Raw genomic sequence first — 18,606 nt, 5'->3', positions numbered from 1 at the left:
TTTTGTTTTTTGGAAAATAAATTATAGAAATGAACACCTACTTAGCAAGGACTCTTTTGTGGGTTCGAGTCTCAAACACCATGACTAAGGTTCTCTTGAGCAAGACACCGAACCCCCAACTGCTCCCCAGGCGCCGCAGCATAAATGATGCCCACTGCTCCGGGTGTGTGTTCTCAGTGTGTGTGTGTGTGTGTTCAGTGCTGTGTGTGTGCACTTTGGATGGGTTATATACAGAGCACGAATTCTGAGTATGGGTCACCATACTTGGCTGTATGTCACGTCACTTCACTTTAAATTGATCAAAAGTGATGATAAATACATAATTTTCTATTTCAGATTATTCCAGATTTCTATTTCAAAATAAATGCAGTTCTTCTGAACTTTCTATTCATCAAAGAAACCTTATTTTTCTTTTATTATTTCTGAAGGATTGTCTGACTGGAGTATTGATGCTTAAAATTCGGCTTTGAAATTTCAACAAATTACATTTTGAAATATATCCAAATAAAAAACAGTTAATATAAATAGGTTAGTAAAAATATTTCAAAATTTTTCTGTTTTGCTGTACTTTGGATCAAATAAATGCAGACTTGGTGAACAGAAGAGACTTCTTTAAAAAATATTAACAAGCTTACTGTTCAAAAACTGTTGACTGGTAGTGGATACAATAGGCAACTTAAATTTTTCTCAAATTTCTAACTTTTAATTGGCTTAGAAATCTATAACTGCTGGACAATAACAAATAATAATGATTGGTTTATATACTACAAAATGTTTTTGTCAATTAGCACTGCATTGTTCATACTTTATTCATCACCTGCTGAAGATGACTTGAAAAACCATATATTGTTGCAATCATATGTTTAATGTCTTCGTGTTTCCAAAAGTTTCTGGCCTTTTTTTTTCTGTGTAAAAACTGCTTTCATACAGTGATAGCTGGAGGCTTTTGCCCATATTAGGCATTTCCTGATATGACTTTCTGCACAAGAAAATATGAAAATATAATTATATTTTCCTTTAAAATGTTCTTCCTAACTTCAGGCCTTATTATCATGTCATATATAGCCCTAACTGTGATGTTCTGTAAAACAACAAACTTTAAAATACTTTGTTTTTACTGGTGAAAATCAGATGGTCATCTCTGTTTTCTCTCAGGTACATCACAGTGTAAGCTTTCACAGTTAACATCACTCTCATCAGTGTAGTCCATATCAACAACACAAATATATCTTGACTCCATATAGTGGTTATTTTGGAAAAAAAAACAGGTATTTTGAGCAGTAGGATTATTAAAAATATGTGCGAATATAAAATTTAATTAAGTAGCTTATATATAAAATTTCATTACTTTTTTACTTAAGTACATAAAAAATCGAGTACTTTTGTACTTTCACTTGAGTAAAATTGAAAAAGGAGTACTTTTACTCTTACTGGAGTAACATTTTATTATATGTATCTGTACTTTTACTCAAGTACTTGATTTGTTACTTGATTACTTCGTCCACCACTGTCTGGAGATCAGATCACAGCTGATAATGTTGCAACACTGCCTTTCTCTTTCTCTGTCTTTTGAGGACAGACGTAGTTAATATAGATGCTTTTGCATGTCTGTAACTTATGCAATCCTCATGCATTATTAGAAAGGGCAAATGTCTGAGCAACTAAGAGCTGTGTGTGAATCTCAGCCACATCGCAGTAGACTGTAGTTATTGTATCTCAGCCAGAATTGGTTCAAGCTGAGCAGAAGAGTAAAGCTGAGTGAGCCACAATCATTATTTACTCTTCTTAACATGAACTATAGCCGCGCAGCGAGCTGAAACAGCATTTGCAATGTTCTGAACTAACAAAAATATGTTCTAAGAACGTTTCTCTAATGTTCCCATTAGGCTATGACAACATTATTTCTGAATGCTCTCTAAATGCTCAAAATCTCAGTTTTTTAAATGTTTAAATCTCACATTTTATTATTTTGCTAACACCATGGAAATGTTACTTTAGAATTTTCTCAAAACCACCTTAAATGAACTTTCAAATAAATGTTTAATTTATTAATATTATTATTATTTTTATTATAACAGGCCAGAAAACTTTTTTAATTAACATTTTATTAACTTTTCTGGAAGAATGTGTGTTAGCTAGGTATAACCCTATAAAGTGTACTGTTTCATATTTGATACGAAAGGCCTCAAGTCTTTTAGTCTAATTGTACAAACATCTAACTTTTTTATTTTTTATTTTGGCCGTCAGATCTTGTCTGATTGTGATCCAGTAAAGGTCAGAATAAGGTCAGTAATATCTCCAGATGAACTCTTCCTGGACTGAAGCAGCTCAGCTTTACTTGATTCTCCATCAATCATGTTTTAGAGTCTCAAATCTGATCCTCAGGATCTTTTGAGGAGCGTTTGTTTCCAGAAGCTTTACTTTCACTGTTCCTCAGCGGAGGAATGATCTTCACAAGCCTCCAGAACATCTCTCCTTTATTTCTTCATCTCTCAGTCAGCACTGGATTACACTGCATTATATGTTTGGATCATTTCAATCTCATTTTACTAAAACAGATTTTTGGATGTACAGAGCGTCAACTGATATTTATAGCATTTTATGTCAGTATCTGCTCTACTGTGATGAAGATCTCATTGATTTAAATTACATCCGAACTTCAGCACTTTTTGTCCATATAAATATCAGCATCTACACAAAATTGGATAGTTTGTGCCTCTGAATAAATTAACCTGATTTTTCTTCCATATTCTCACTACATCATCTTACAACTTAAATATGATACTCATAGTTTCTTTTACATTTTGTCTAAAGGTTCAATAAACTGTTCAATAAAAACTACTCTTGTGACTATTTCATATGTCATGTTTCTTGCATAATGACCACCAAACTAACAAGGCAACTGAAATCATGCATGCTTTACTTAAGTTTGAACAGACTCGCTTATTTTGGACTTTTTTTCTACATTTATAGAGCCAGCAATGGCAAACTCTATTTGTCACTTTATATAAATTCATCTATCAACTATATAAATTATTCAGAGGACTTTCTTTACTTTACTCGAGTACCATTGAAACTGAATCCCTGTACTTTTACTCAGCTACATTTCCAAGTCAAAAATGGTGCATTTTATTCCCTACAATTTCATTTATGTCTCCAAAGTGCAAAGCACAGTTTTTGCAGGTCATCATGATTCCTTAATTTTTTTTGTCCATTAAACTGAGCTTACAAAACCCATCAAATTACTCTCCCGACTGAACTCCCACAGCCAATGACATCCATTTCAGCACATTTAGACACAACTATGGTCACTCGTCCTTGGGAAGAGACGTCTCATCAGTCAGCACAACACAGTCACTGACCTAACGCAAAGAGCTTTAATTAAAAGATGCAGATGACGATGGATTTGAGTGCAACAACAGCTATAAAATTAACTGAAGTTTAACAATTTCAAGTAACATGTCTGAGTTTAATACAGTTTTTTCTGAATGCTTAAGTGCTAATCGTGATTCTTGTAGCACAATTTCTAAAACTATTAATACGTATAGCAAAACCACTCACTGAGTTTGCAAAACTAAAAGCACAAACACTGCTTTGCAATCAGTTTGCAAAACTGTAGGCACAACTCACTGCACAACACTCTTTTTGCAGAACTTTAAACACAACTCACTGCTTACACTCAATTACCAAATTTCCAACACACTCCTAGCAAAATTATACACATGTATGGCTATCATTAACACTATTTTGCCAACTGTCTGGCACACTTTCACATGTGAAAACTGTTTAAGATAATTAGTTCACTTTGCAATCAGCCTAAGCACTAGAAATAAGCCACAGGTCAGCTGTCTGTGTGGAGTACAATGGAAGGAGCAGTAAGAGTGAGAAGAGAGAGAATCAGAGGAGGCCGAGGGAGAGGACGTGGAGGTGAAGAAGCGAGAGGGTTAGAGGAAGTTAGAGGAAGAGGATGTGGAGGTGAAGAAGCGAGAGGGTTAGACGAAGTTAGAGGAAGAGGACGTGGAGGTGAAGAAGAGGAAGAGGAGGGGAAGGAGGATGGGTAGGAATAGTAAGAAATAGAATAACCGATGACATCAGAGCTACAATAGTGGACCATGTCATCAACCATGGGATGACCCTGAGGGAAGCTGGCCAACGGGTTCAGCCTAATTTGAGCCGCTACACTGTGGCAAGCATCATTAGGACATTTCGAAAGAGAATCGGTAAGTACTTTGTAGCACTGCCATACTCTAATGAGAAACACAACAGTACCTTACATGCAAAAATACTGAAATTGTTACTTTACAGAATTGCTAGACGTCCAGCTGTTGGGGGCAGAGGAACAATGTTCCCTCCAGAGCAAGAGACCCATATAGTGAACATGGTGATTGCCAATAATGCAATAAGACTGCGCGAAATATAGCAGCGTATAATTGATAATGACACCATCTTTAAAAATATACAAAGTGTAAGCATTTCTGCACTAAGTCGTGTACTTGCGCGGCACAGAATAAGAATGAAGCAAATTTACAGAGTTCCTTTCGAGAGAAACACAGAACGTGTAAAGCAATTGCGATCTGACTATGTGCAGGTAAGCTATAGTGTCATTGGTTCTGAATTTGGAAGTGCATACTGTAGTGCTGTGCATGGGCCTGATGTGTTGCATTTGTTTTGTCTTGTCCAGAGAGTGATGGAACTAGAAGCAGATGCCATGGGACATGAGCTACTTTTTGTAGATGAGGTCGGTTTTAACCTCAGTAAAACCAGGAGACGTGGCAGGAACATTACTGGACACCATGCCATCATCAATGTCCCAGGACAACGTGGTGGTAACATAACCATGTGTGCAGCTATAAGCCAAAATGGTGTTCACCATCATGCAACCATAGGCCCATACAACACTGCACACATTATTGCATTCCTGGACACCTTACATGACATGCTCACTGTTCAGAGACCAGAGCATTCCCCATATGTCATCATATGGTACAATGTTAGTTTCCATAGGGCTGCTTTGGTCCGCAACTGGTTTACAAACCACCCATCCTTCATGGCACTCAACCTCCCTCCATACTCTCCATTCTTAAATCCCATCGAGGAGTTCTTCTCTGCCTGGCGCTGGAAAGTGTACGACCGTCATCCTCATCAACAGGTAGCCCTTTTACAGGCAATGGAGGAGATATTGACCAGGCATCATGTCAGGCCTGGATACGGCATTCAAGGAGATACTTTCCCCGGTCCCTTGGACTGGAGTATATCGCATGCGATGTGGACAAAATTTTGTGGCCGGACCCAGAAAGATGATGAAGGCTTTTTTTTTCCTTTTTTTTTTTTGTGAAATTACTATTTTGTGTTCTGACTTTGTCTTGGTTTTGATGAGTGTGAATAAACACCAATACTTGAAGTTTGGATCCTTGTATGTTTACATGACACTATGACAAAAGCATGACCTCAAATTGACATCTGTACACCGAGAAAGCAAAAGCCAGATGTGTTTTGTATTCATACCATCAGTGTGTAGTTGGCACATTGTGTGCTGATGGCTTGTGTTTACTGTTTGATACGAAAACACCATTTTTACGAAGGTGAGAAGAGTTAATCTAGCTGTGTTTGCTTTTGCAAGAGAACTACAATGTTTTGATAATTGGGTGAAAGGTTTTCTTATTTGTAGCCAATAAGAAATGGCCAATAGTTACAAAAAAATGTGCCTAAGCAATCAGAAAAAACTGTAATAAAGTCTAGTCAATTTCAAAAAGATGCCAAGAAAACATTTACTTTTAAATACTAATGCCAGGATTTTCCAAAGTGTTTCATGCTCACCAAGGCTGTGTTTATTTAATTAAAAACACAGTAAAAACAGTACTTTTGTGAAATATTTTTACCATTTAAAATAACTGTTTTCTATTTGAATATATATTCAAATGTAATTTATTTCTGTGATCAAAGCTGAATTTTCTTCAGTGTCACATGATCCTTCAGAAATCATTATAATATGCTGATACTGATTTATTTTATTTGTATATACTGATATTTTTTTCCAATATGCAACATACTATAAATATATGTGTGTGTGTGTGTGCGCATGTGTGTGTTGATTATAGTTTTTGTTAATATTTTGAATTAGATTTTATTTTATATTTTCTGTTTTCATTTTAATTTAGTTGACTTTTAATAATTTATTAATTTATTAACCAAGGTTTAGTTATGTGTTTTCATCATTTTGTATTTTTATTTTTGTCTATTTTATTTAGTTTTATTATTTACATAATATTTTATTATGTTTTAGTTTTTAGTTCTAATTTATTTAGTAGTAGTTACTTCAACATAAACGTAAACGTAACGCAAAAGAGAAATGTCACCTTGGTAAGGAGCCAGTATATGGTTTTATTTTATTTCAGTTTTATTTTATTTTTATTTATTTTTTTATTTATTATTATTGTTCCTGTGGTAGTGAAAAATTATTAAAAAAAAAAGAAAATAGAAAAAAATACAACTAAACCAAACAAAATCATTATAATATGCTGATCCGCAGCATTTCTTATTAGTTTCAAAGTTGAAAACAGCTCATAATTTTTGTTGAAACCATATTTCGGTTAACAATTCTTTGATTTATAGAATGTTCAAAAGAAGAACATTTATTTAAAATAGAATTTATTTGCAACAATGTAACAGTCTTTACTGTCGCTTTAGATTAATTCAGTGCATCCTTGCTTAACAAAACTATTAATTTCTTAAAATAACAATAATAATAATAATAAAATCTTACCAAAACTTTTGAACTCAAGTATTTTCTTGGCCACACAGTTTGACTTTTAATGAAGCAAAATCAACAGCATCTACTTCAACTCAAGCATAAAATCTCCGTACTTTTTTCCACTCCTGGGAATAAAGGCTTTGTCTTTGAACTCGAACCCTTTGTGTTCGTTTGGAAATCCTTTTTGCCCACATAGTGAGGAGACACACATCATTCAGTTGTTCCCGAGGCTTCAGCGCACAGAGTCTTTATCACTAAAGGTCAAAGCCGCTTCCAGCATGCAACTCAATATTAAACTACAATATTTCATATGACCAATTCTGCATCAATAACCAACTAATGAAACCTTATTAATAATCGCATCCTTGATTATCTCACACTCCGTGCTCCCGGCATCCTCATTTTCTCTAAAAACATTGCAATCATCAAACTCTGCATTATGAAGTAACATTCAGGCAAAGTAAGTTTCCAAATGTGAAATGGAGCTCATTAAAATTCATACCTGTCATGAATCAAAATGGAAATGAAAAGGCAAGGCTGGGCTCGGAGACAAAGATGCGGCGGAAAAGAGCCATCTTTTTACAGGCTGAGTAAACATATCAGGACAGTATTAATAGATTCTTTGGAGAATAATAGGCAGTCGTTTAAGAGCTGAGCATGTATTACGATGAGAGAGAGAGGGGGATATTAAACACCGAAGTGACCATTCACAGATAAAGACCACACCCGGGCGTCACATGCACTTTTATATTAAGGTTGACTAATTGTCCGGCTGTGACTCTATTACAATCAATCACGTCACACTGGAAGTAAATCACAGCAGCCCCGGGGACAAATCGTAATAGATTTGTGTTGAAAATGGCCCAACGCTGTGCATCAGATTCATTATGTTCATCATGAGGTGCTAGATTAAAAACCTCTAACACTAAGTGTTAACCCATAAAACCTGACATAAAAAATAATGGTCAGAAAGTCTTTTTCCTATTGAACCATTTAGGAGTTTGCATTGTTTTTTGTCGAGTACCATATGTGACACATCAGCTTTTGTGGGTAATAGAATACGGGAGAAGAAAAAAACAGCTCATTTTTAATTAGAGACTTAGAGTCTCTGTAACAATCTTATATATATATATATAACAGTGCAACAGAGATAAAATAAACAAATTATGCCACTCTATATCTCCCAATAATATGCCATATAGCACAAAAAAAAACTTACTTCAAACTTTTGTCTTGTTTTCTCTTACAAATATCGAAACATTGTTAAATCAAAAGATATTTACTTCAGCGCACTCTGGATTGGTGTCTCATATGTCTGCTTAATAAAAACAATTGTTCACACAAAAAAAAAAAAGATATTTACTTGAGAGGAAAATGTCATAAAAAGTTATTTTCTGAAAAATGCATAAAAATGTATTATTTGATAGAAACTATAAAAAAATATATATGCCAGTAGGGTCAGAAAAATATAGTTCTCCCTTTGAATTAAGTTTATTTTTTCTTGCCTCGTTGATTGTATTTGATTTTTTAAGCAAATACCAAAACTAAATTGTAATATTTTTTTCTTAACTTTCAAGTCTTAAGTCATTTTGCTTCATGTAAATGTTCCTTGATTTAAGGATGTTTAGATATTTGACTTGGAAAACAAGACCGAAATAGTTTAATTTAATTAAAGTAATAACTTTCCCAGTGCAGTAAAATGACATAGTTTAGTTTGATGATCCAAACATATAATGCAGTGTAATCCAGTGCTTACTGAGAGATGAAGAAATAAAGGAGAGATGTTCTGGAGGCTTGTGAAGATCATTCCTCCGCTGAGGAACAGTGAAAGTAAAGCTTCTGGAAACAAACGCTCCTCAAAAGATCCTGAGGATCAGATTTGAGACTCTAAAACATGATTGATGGAGAATCAAGTGAAGCTGAGCTGCTTCAGTCCAGGAAGAGTTCATCTGGAGATATTACTGACCTTATTCTGACCTTTACTTGATCACAATCAGACAAGATCTGACAGCAGAAAGACTTGTGGTTGATGTTCATTAGGTTGATATATAGCAATTGTAAGTTGCTTTGGATAAAAGCGTAAGCTAAATGAATAAATGTAAATGTATCAAGTAAACTTTACAAGGTTAAACTTCATGCCTAATTCATCCTTCTGCTTCTTCAAATCATGTGTAGTTGCTTTAGTAAGTGATCAGACACACTATTTTCTCCTGAAAACCAAAAGATCACAGAAGTCAGTAAAAACACAAAACACCCTAGCAACCACATAGCAACTAACTACCCTTGCTAACAACCCGAACTGTTGCAATACTCCCACAACACATCAGTGCATGGCAGCATGTTTTTCACAGACAAACATCACTCTTATTTTCTATAAAAAGTCTACTTTTTCTTACCAGGTTTATGAATCCCAATAAAGGCCTGTTGGTTGACAGTAAACCATTGCTTTCCCATCACTAAACCTGTTAGAAGTACAGATGCAACTAGCAGCTAAAAACCTTGAGTCCTATCCTGCAGAACATGAATAAAAGATTTGTGACTTTTAAGGTTATCACATTCATGTGCCAATCAGAGTCTCCGTAGGGCGTATTTAGCTGAGTCTCCAAATCCCAAAGACAAGCACACAAGAACTTTCCAACAGTGTTGGATCTGAGTTGGATGTGAATCAAATTTCACAAGCATAAATAAGAGCTGATTAGATTACATGACATATTTGCAAAACCAATCTGCACAAGTACACATGTAAAGAAACATCATTTGTTCTGGCGGCAGATATGCAAGTTCATCTGAAATGTACATCTGCTGCAAGACAAATTCTGACTTAGAGATGAAATAAATCAATCAAAAACAGAGTTTATACTCAAGATTGCTTGCAGAGTTGCCAGGTCTGCAGCTTTTCCATTGATTTGCACTCATTTTAAATTGTTTTTAGAGCACTGATGATTTGACAAAGCACACTGTTACTTAAATTGCTTATTATATAAGTAAATATACATATAAAATATACATACATACTATATTGCAAGTTTAACAAAGCATATTATTACTTAAAGTATATTATATAATATGTAACATAAGTTGAAATATGCATACATATTGCAAGGTTTGATGGTTTGACTAAGTATGCAAATACTTATATTGCATAGTATATAAGTAAAAGTATGCATGCATACTGAATTGCAAGGTTTGATGTTTGACAATGCACACTATTCATTATGTTGCATATTACGTATTATATAAGTAAAGGTTTTATGCAAGGTTTTATGTTTTGTCATTATATTGCAAGTTTCATATGCAAATAAAAATATGCATACATATTGCAATTGGTTTGATGCATTGACAAACAATTTAGAAAAGTAACTTAAAATAAGTAAAAAAAAATAAAATAAAAAACATCTGCATGCATGCTGTACTGCAAGGTTTGATAAAGCATACTTTAATTACATTTACTTACATATCATGCAGTATAAGTTAAAATATGCATAAATATTGCAAGGTTTGACATTATATTGTATATTAGCCTATATAAGTAAATATAACAAAAAAATGGCATACATATTGCCAGGTTTAATGGTTTAACATAAGCAATACTATTACTTATAACACATATCACATAAGTAAAAATATGCATAAAAATGCAAGGTTTGACATTATATTGTATATTAATTGTTTATCAAATATGTAAATAAATAAAAATAGAAATATGCATATATTTTGCAAGGTTTGGTGGTTTGAAAAAGCATACTTTCCTTATACTACATATAATAAGTAAATTAAAGTAAAATATGCACAAATGAGTATTTTTGAGTGTTTTACATACAATATTTGTTTGAAATAATTATACTTACATCATTTCTATTCTATAGGCATGTGAATCTGCAGGAAAATGCATTTGCATCATCCAAGCAACCCTACACTGCTCAATAAATATTACAAGGAATATTTTTTTGAACAAGCTTTGCAGCTTTGCAAAAGAAAGAAAGCTCAAATGCATAATAAGGACTCTTAGATCTGTGCTTTGTAAGTGGTGTAGTTTGAGTTTTGGGTCAGTCTCTGTCATGCAGACCTGGCAACTCTCATCATTCACTCAATAAGCAGGTTTTATCACACGACCACAGTTCATCTAAAAAAAATCAGCAGAAAATCAGATCAAAGGTGAAGCCTCCAAATCATACCTGCACACCTCTGGGAAACAAAAAACAAGATGAGAATAACTGCTATGCACAGTGTTTCTCAATGAAATGACAACACGCGGCTCTCTTAATAACTGTATGTTCTCTGAGCAGGTATCAACAGAAGGATTTCAGTAACTGGATGCAGCTCAGGAACAAATTTATGAGAAAAAAAATGAAAACTCATTATTGATTTCTGCTCTTACAGACAGCCAATCTATTAATGGTTTCCCAGTGGTTCTGTTTTTGGGAAAAAAACTCCAAGTTCTTTTCAAATCCAAAATTAGTGAGCCAGCATTTCTCGATAAACCCTCGGGAAACCCTTCAAACCCTCCAATCTGATAAAGGTACCGCAGTGCAACTGGCAAGACTCCATTTACCAATTAAGCAAAACCACAAACGGGCACCAGAAATATAGGACAGAAGGTGTTAAAACAAATAAAGCAGGCAAGCAGCAATCTCGAACAGCAGTTTCAATGCATTAACTGAGAAATCCTTTGAGAGGACATCTCCGAACACCTCAAGAATAGTGCGAATGAAGCTGCTCCACAATGTCACACATCATTATCTCCACAAAGGGGAATACAGCAAATGAGAACAATAGCACAAAAAACTCATCTTGCATTGAGATTACACTGTCACCTCAAATCTACCAGGATTTGTTCTGTCAATCATTCAACATTTCCTGCATGGTTTTACCTTTGTTTTCTTAATCACCAAAAGAAATGCAGTATATCCCATTCATTTTACATTAATAGCTCATTAGCTGACCCTTTTTTCACATACCTCATTTACATAAACAACAAATAAAAAATAAACTAATCATTACACTCTGGCATGGACTGACTTTGGACCTTATTTTAAGTATAAAAATGTAAATATATTCAATAAATATACTGTATAAACCAAAAATGTCTAAAAGCCCAAATATACTGTAAACCCAAGTGCTCAGAAATGTCAAATGTGTGTCATTCACACACAAAATAATTGGCTGCCTTCATATCTGCAAAGCACCTTTTTAAAATGCATGCAGCATAAGAAAAAAAAATAGATAATAATAAAACCTAGCTGCCTAAAAAAATAATAGGTGTAAAAAGCTATCCTTTCAAATCATGTCAATATTAGTCACTTTATATGCAATGCAACTGAGTATATTACATTTCACAATTTAAGATCTGTAACTACAAGTGTCATTCCCAACCATCTTTTCCAATCCACAACATTACAAAAACAGCACATAACTGACTAATATGCAATAATTATTTCAATAATTCTGCAATAAAGCTTTTAAGTAGAAACATTTGAATAAATAACGAGTATAATATTTTCTATTTAATGCATACAAATTAGCCACCAGTTCCCCAAGACGTGGATTTCATAGAACCTCAGTGATCTCATCCACAACAAAGTTAGTTAAGCAAGTTCCTCTAGTAATATAAACACTGCATTTCTATGACATCCCCCCGTCTATACACGAGCAGGCTGTGTTTTGCGCCTGTTGTGATCTGTGGTCAGCGCATGAAGTTGAACTGGATCTGCTGGTCTTACCCATGTTGGCACCAGGAGGCTGGCGGGTCTCTCTAGCAGATCAGGCTGATGTTTGGCGGCTGCGTTCATCTCCCATGCAGCCTCTGGTTGACACACACACTTGGATCTGTCATTTATATCCAGTGATGGCCAGGCATCGTGCTCAGCCTGTTGGGAAGGACGCGGCTCCGGGGTCCAGCATCCAAATGGACCTTCAGGAGTCCACCGGCTCTTTGTGAATCTGTGTTTAAAGACGCATCCGCGCAGAGTTGAAGCGATCAGAGTGATGCGCGTATTCCTGCGCGTTGGAAAGAGACGCGTCGCGCTGGAGGTCCGGAGCGCAAATGTTGCGCGCGTTTCCTCCTGCTGCCTCAGATATGATGAGCCCTTCAGCTCGAGCCCATTTAACCCATCACTGACTGAACTCTACACACACAAATAGGGTTGGGAGATGTGTCGAGATATTCAGGGAGTGTTTAGGATGCATAAAGCAACATCGTGATAACTGCGTTTGCATGTTGAATTTAAAATTACATTAATGCATTTAGCAGACGCTTTAATCCAAAGCGACTTACAGCGGATTCAGGCTATCAATTTTTACCTATTATGCGTTACCGGGGAATCGAACCACCAACCTTGCGCTTGCCAACGCAATGCTCTACTTGAGCTACGGGAACATTTTGCGATGATATTTTAATTTAGTTAAGTTTCCAAAACACCGCGTCATTGGTCTGGTTTCTTCAGTGCAATGCTCCACTTTAATGGTGTTTTAACAGCATCTCATTTAAAGATTTGGTTTGGTAAGTTTGAAATTAAAATTTCAATGAATCGTTTCGCGATTGCTGAAAGTGATTTTCATGTCAAAATATCTTCGTAGCACATAAAATGCACTTGTGTGCATTGGCTTTTGTTTGAAATATGTAGCAAATAGCTAAAAATCTAAATAAATAAATAAATAAATGGTTTTCAGCATTTTGGTGATATGAAATAAATAAACGGTTTTATATATTTCAATATCAGCAACATTAACACACACCATAGAGCAGGGATAGTTAACTGAAAGTAGTACAACAAAACAATTTAACACTTCATAAACACTTTAACTTATTACAGCTAGATGCCAAGGCAACGTTTCTTTTTTTTTCTTGATGTAGCCTACTAAAATAAATTAAAAATGTATAATAATAATAATAATAAAAAACGATATAGACATACAAAAACTAAGAAAAATGACAAAACACACAAACAAAATTACAAAAGCATTAACTAAAATTAAATTGAAAACCAAATATAACAAATAATTCATAAAACTAATAAAAACAGTCAGTGACACTAAAATAGCCCTGCCATATAGAGCAGTCTTTTCATGATTACATATATAAATAACCTAATATCAATGCATTAATTGTGGCTATTGTAAATACAACATTCATGAAAAAAAAATTAAATAAATAAATCTATGCATTGTAATGTGCCTGCATGCATTTAATGACCAACACGATGGCAGTATATTAGATATATAAGCTATCCATAATTAAAAACTAAATGAAAGAAAGAAAGAAAGAAAGAAAGAAAGAAAGAAAGACATTTGTGAGCACATGAAACAAATGCAAACTGTAGTCATGTAACATATATCTTGAGTGTATAATCATTAATCTTTGTGTAGTAATCGACCTAAATATTAACTCTCTCACAAAGCCATAGCATTTCTCCTTTCTCTTAATAACAGTATTGATTTCTTGCATGCAATTGTGAAATGCATGGAGAACCAGACTCACTGCCAGAAGACATATTTAAGAGACTTCCCTTTCAATTTTAATGTCCACTGGCCAAAATAATGTGCCATTGACTTAATTATTGTTTGAACTGTACTGTTATAGTCAGCAGCCTCAGGTTCAGCCCCATTACTAGAGATGAGTAATTAAACACTACAGAGTGCCAATAAAAAGGAAATTAACAGCACAGCTTCAGTGCTCAAATTATTGGAGCATCTTTAAGCTCTTCTAACTCAAAATTAATTTGTGCAGCGTTCATTTATGATTTCTTGCTAGTAATTCTGGAACGGACAACTTATTGGCCTGATCTGTAGAGAAACAGTTCAGAAATTAAATAAAGATATTTAATAGAATTTTCAACAAACAACAAGAGAATAACATTCTTTAAAGTCAATGCTCTTCTAATTGACCTTGTTTGGCAAGGCCTGCCTAATAACAATTAATTTTAAAAATACACAAAACTACATAGCTTCCTCAAAACATTATCTTTACAGTTATTGGCCTTGGTGTAAACGGGTTTTGAATTTTTTTTTTTTTTGGCAATAACCTGTATGTCAAGCTCCAAAAATGACTTTTTTTTTTTCTTGGAACATAATTTAATTTTTTTAACAAAAAGCCAACTCTTATCAAAACAAAAGGCCCAGACTTTAAGGGCTACAGCATACATACAGTTTTTTATGACGCAAACATTTAATAATAGGCCATCACATGATGTCTGACCTGTCAGCCTTTACTGCCCATTACCCGGAGCAGGGGGCATTGCTTTGTCAAGCCTTGACGGCTGCTGAGAGCACTGCATGAAGGTTTTCAGTGTCTTGTTTTCGGCTTCCTACTGCGATCACACATACAGGGAGATAAAGAGTGTCCAGGCATCGGGTCAAGCTCGAATCCAACAGTTCATCTCCTTTAGAAATCGCTGGTTACCATCGCTTAAACAGTCTTACTGATAAACATTCATTTCACATAAGCACCTTGGCAGAAGTGTTTCTGAAACACAACGAGGGCAGAGAAACAGAAGGAGGTCACTGGATGGGGAATAAAAGCCGCATCACCCTTGTTCTGATGACAAAACACTTACTGTAGCTAAGGAGGCGGGAGACACATTTGAGGCCGTTTTGTTGTTATTCCATGCGTATCAGGTTGAGGGTCACTCTGGGGAACAGACTTCACATTTTCAGGGGAAGCTGCATAGACAATTTAGCATCAAAGCCTAATTACTCCCGTTACCTTTCCCCTTGCACTCCACTAATTAGACCAAAATCTCCTCATGCACTATGAAAACATATTTTTAACAATTTAACAATTCCGACAATTTGCTGGCAGATTATATATAAAAAAAATTTAAAAAGTCCATCAAAAATGCTAATTCTACTGTGTCTATTTTTTTCAAATTCTAAAATATTTCTATTTATTATTATTGACAATTGTGAGAACTTGCTATCTATCTATCTGTCTATCTATCTATCTATCTATCTATCTATCTGTCTGTCTGTCTGTCTGTCTGTCTGTCTATCTATCTATCTGTCTGTCTGTCTGTCTGTCTGTCTGTCTGTCTGTCTGTCTGTCTGTCTGTCTGTCCGTCTGTCTGTCTGTCTATGTATCTATGTATGTATCTATCATCTATCTATCTATCTATCTATCTATCTATCTATCTATCTATCTATCTATCTATCTATCTATCTATCTATCTATCTATCTATCTATCTATCTATCATCTATCTGTCTGTCTGTCTGTCTGTCTGTCTGTCTGTCTGTCTGTCTATCTATCTATCTATCTATCTATCTATCTATCTATCTATCTATCTATCTATCTATCTATCTATCTATTATTATTATTTTATTCCATGGTTGAAGAATTGTAATAACGTCTGAATTGTGATAAAAATTGTAGTTTCCTTTTATTCATTTATAAATTTGGAGTTTTAGTAATTTTATTACTTAACAATTTAAGTTTTAAATAGATTTTTTATGCATTTTATACATATATTAATTTTTTAATGCATATTTTTATTTCTGTTATTTGCCAAAGCAACAATTTAGTTATACATTTTTATTTTAATGCAGTGAAATGCAAGCTTGCATTCATCTTCCCCCATGTTTGCATGCAACACCCACATATCAAACCAAGTCTCTTTCAATAATAAAAAAAAAATCTATATATATCTCTATATATATCACCAATAATAAAAAAAAAATTATTATAAAAATAACATGCATGTTTGGAAATACTGACAGAGTGAACTAAGCTTTGTACATTTGGACTGTGAAATGCACATTCAAAATACAATTTGGTGCGGATTCTGATTTATGCACTGTCTAATCAAGAAATCAGCATCACAACGGCATTCTTCAGTATCAAAAACTCATGCATGTATTAATATAAGTGGGTGTGGGTGAAGTAATTGCACAGGGAAAAGAAACATTTGCTATTGTAGGTGGGTGAAGAAGGTAGGCAGGACATGCCAGGAAAGCAATTTCACCTTAAGAACAGCAAAAGTGAAAAGCACTCAGCGGAAACCACTTTTTTAAGTAATACAAATCCTGTTGACGACAGCTGGCACTTTCCACGTGCAGAGTAGATAAAAAAAGGAATTGAAACTCTCACAAAAAAAGCAGTTTTTCTTTTTCCGAAAATGTTAGTGGAAGGAGATGCTGAAACATCTGAACTTATTGTCCGACCTGAAATATTTACTTGAAGTTAATGTATCAATCCCTTAAGAACACATTTGCATTTTTACAGTACTCTGATGTCATTACTGGTTACATGACATGCATGTAAAAAAATATATATATACATATACAAAGTGTTGATTTTATTTATTGTGAATTATTTATTTTCATTTCACAATTTTAGAATTAATTAATTATAAGCTTTTCAACTCATAACAAGGCCATGTTTGGGAAAGCCATTACAAAATTATGAAAAAAAACCTAACATAATAATAATAATAATAAAAATAAATCATATGTTTAATTTACATAGCGTCTTTCCCAAGCTTGAACAATGTACACCAAAGCAACAAATATTGATTACAAAGAAACTATTTCATTGGACATTTGCCCAATTCAGTTACAAATAATGCAGTTGCATAAAACACAGATTATGCAGTAAAGACATAGAAATAGAAAACAAAACGGACAAGTACACAATGTAAATAAGTGATAGTGTTGATTAAACAAATACGTTTTAAGCTTTGATTTGAATTCACTGAAACAGGTGACTGTTCTGAGTGCCGGGGAAATGAATGTGGTCATCCAAGGTCAGTGATGGGTCTAGAATGATACCTAAGTTTCTAACAGTAGCCGATGGATAGAAATAGGTCAAGCCAGAAACATCAATTTTTTTTTATTTTTTTTTTTAGACATGAGGGACCAATTATTAAAATTTCCATTTTTCCGACACATGAAGATAAGGATGCCATTGACTGGGTAGAATCTGGTTGACAATCAGTATATATCTGGATGTCATCAGCATAACAGTGGTACAAATTATTTGGCCAGGAAGCTGAATGTAGAGGATGAATAATAATGGTCCGAGAACTGAGCCCTGGGGAACTCCCTGTTTGAGCAAGAAAGTGGGAGATTTGGAATTGTGCAGTGAGAACCAGGATAATGCAGAACCTGAGATGCCAATCTCTGCAAGGCGAGAGAGTAATAGCTTATGACAAACTGTATCAAAAGCTGAGCTGAGGTCAAGTAATAAAATAATTGATAAAGTGCCTGAGTCACCAGAAAGTAATAGATCATTGACAACCTTTACTAGAGCAGTTTCTGTACTGTGCCATGTGTGAAAACCAGACTGAAAAATATCAAAGAGATTGTTACGAGCTAAAAATGACTGCAGGTGAGAGGCAATAGTCTTTTCCATGATTTTAGATACAAATGGCAGGTTAGAGATAGGACGGTAGTTAGATAGATTTACAGGATCCAGATTGTTTTTTTTTTTTGAGAATAGAAGTAACAGCAGCAGTTTTGAGTGAGATAGGAACACTGGAAGAAATGAAAGACATGTTAATGAGGTGTGAGATTAGTGCAGAAATAACAGGGATACAGTGTTTAAGGAGAAAAGTAGGTGCAAGGTCTAGTTGGCTTGAAGAGGAATTCAGTTTCTTTATTACATCAGCAATTAGAGATGGATTTGTTAAGGTAAAGGTAGTCAAATGATTGGGTAGACTTTTTTATAGTTTCTTATAGTTTGCCCCAATAAGAAATGGTCGGTTCCTCATCAAAAGTCCCACATAAAACATCCAATTTTCCCTGAAAGTGGTGCAAAAAAAGTATAACACAAATCTTCAGATTCATGCTGACTGATACTTTGATTTGGTGAATCATAATTTTTGGATTACGGTATATAAAATAATTATTTATGAAGCATTTGTGT

General features: G+C 34.4%; 1 protein-coding gene across 1 annotated transcript in view; it reads right to left on the bottom strand.

The window, feature by feature from the left end:
- Positions 1 to 12,800, bottom strand: part of LOC132111980 (gamma-2-syntrophin-like) — a 66,484-nt gene extending 53,684 nt beyond the window's left edge. The window contains exon 1 of the mRNA XM_059519580.1: positions 12,472 to 12,800. Within this exon, the coding sequence (XP_059375563.1) occupies positions 12,472 to 12,540 (69 nt within the window). The 5' untranslated portion in view covers positions 12,541 to 12,800. The remainder of the gene's footprint in view (positions 1 to 12,471) is intronic.
- Positions 12,801 to 18,606: the final 5,806 nt, after the last annotated feature.

Source organism: Carassius carassius, chromosome 31 (genome assembly GCF_963082965.1).
Source record: "Carassius carassius chromosome 31, fCarCar2.1, whole genome shotgun sequence".
NCBI lineage: Eukaryota > Metazoa > Chordata > Actinopteri > Cypriniformes > Cyprinidae > Carassius > Carassius carassius.
The sequence above is the reverse complement of the archived record's forward strand: the minus strand, read 5'-3'. Positions and strand labels throughout refer to the sequence as shown.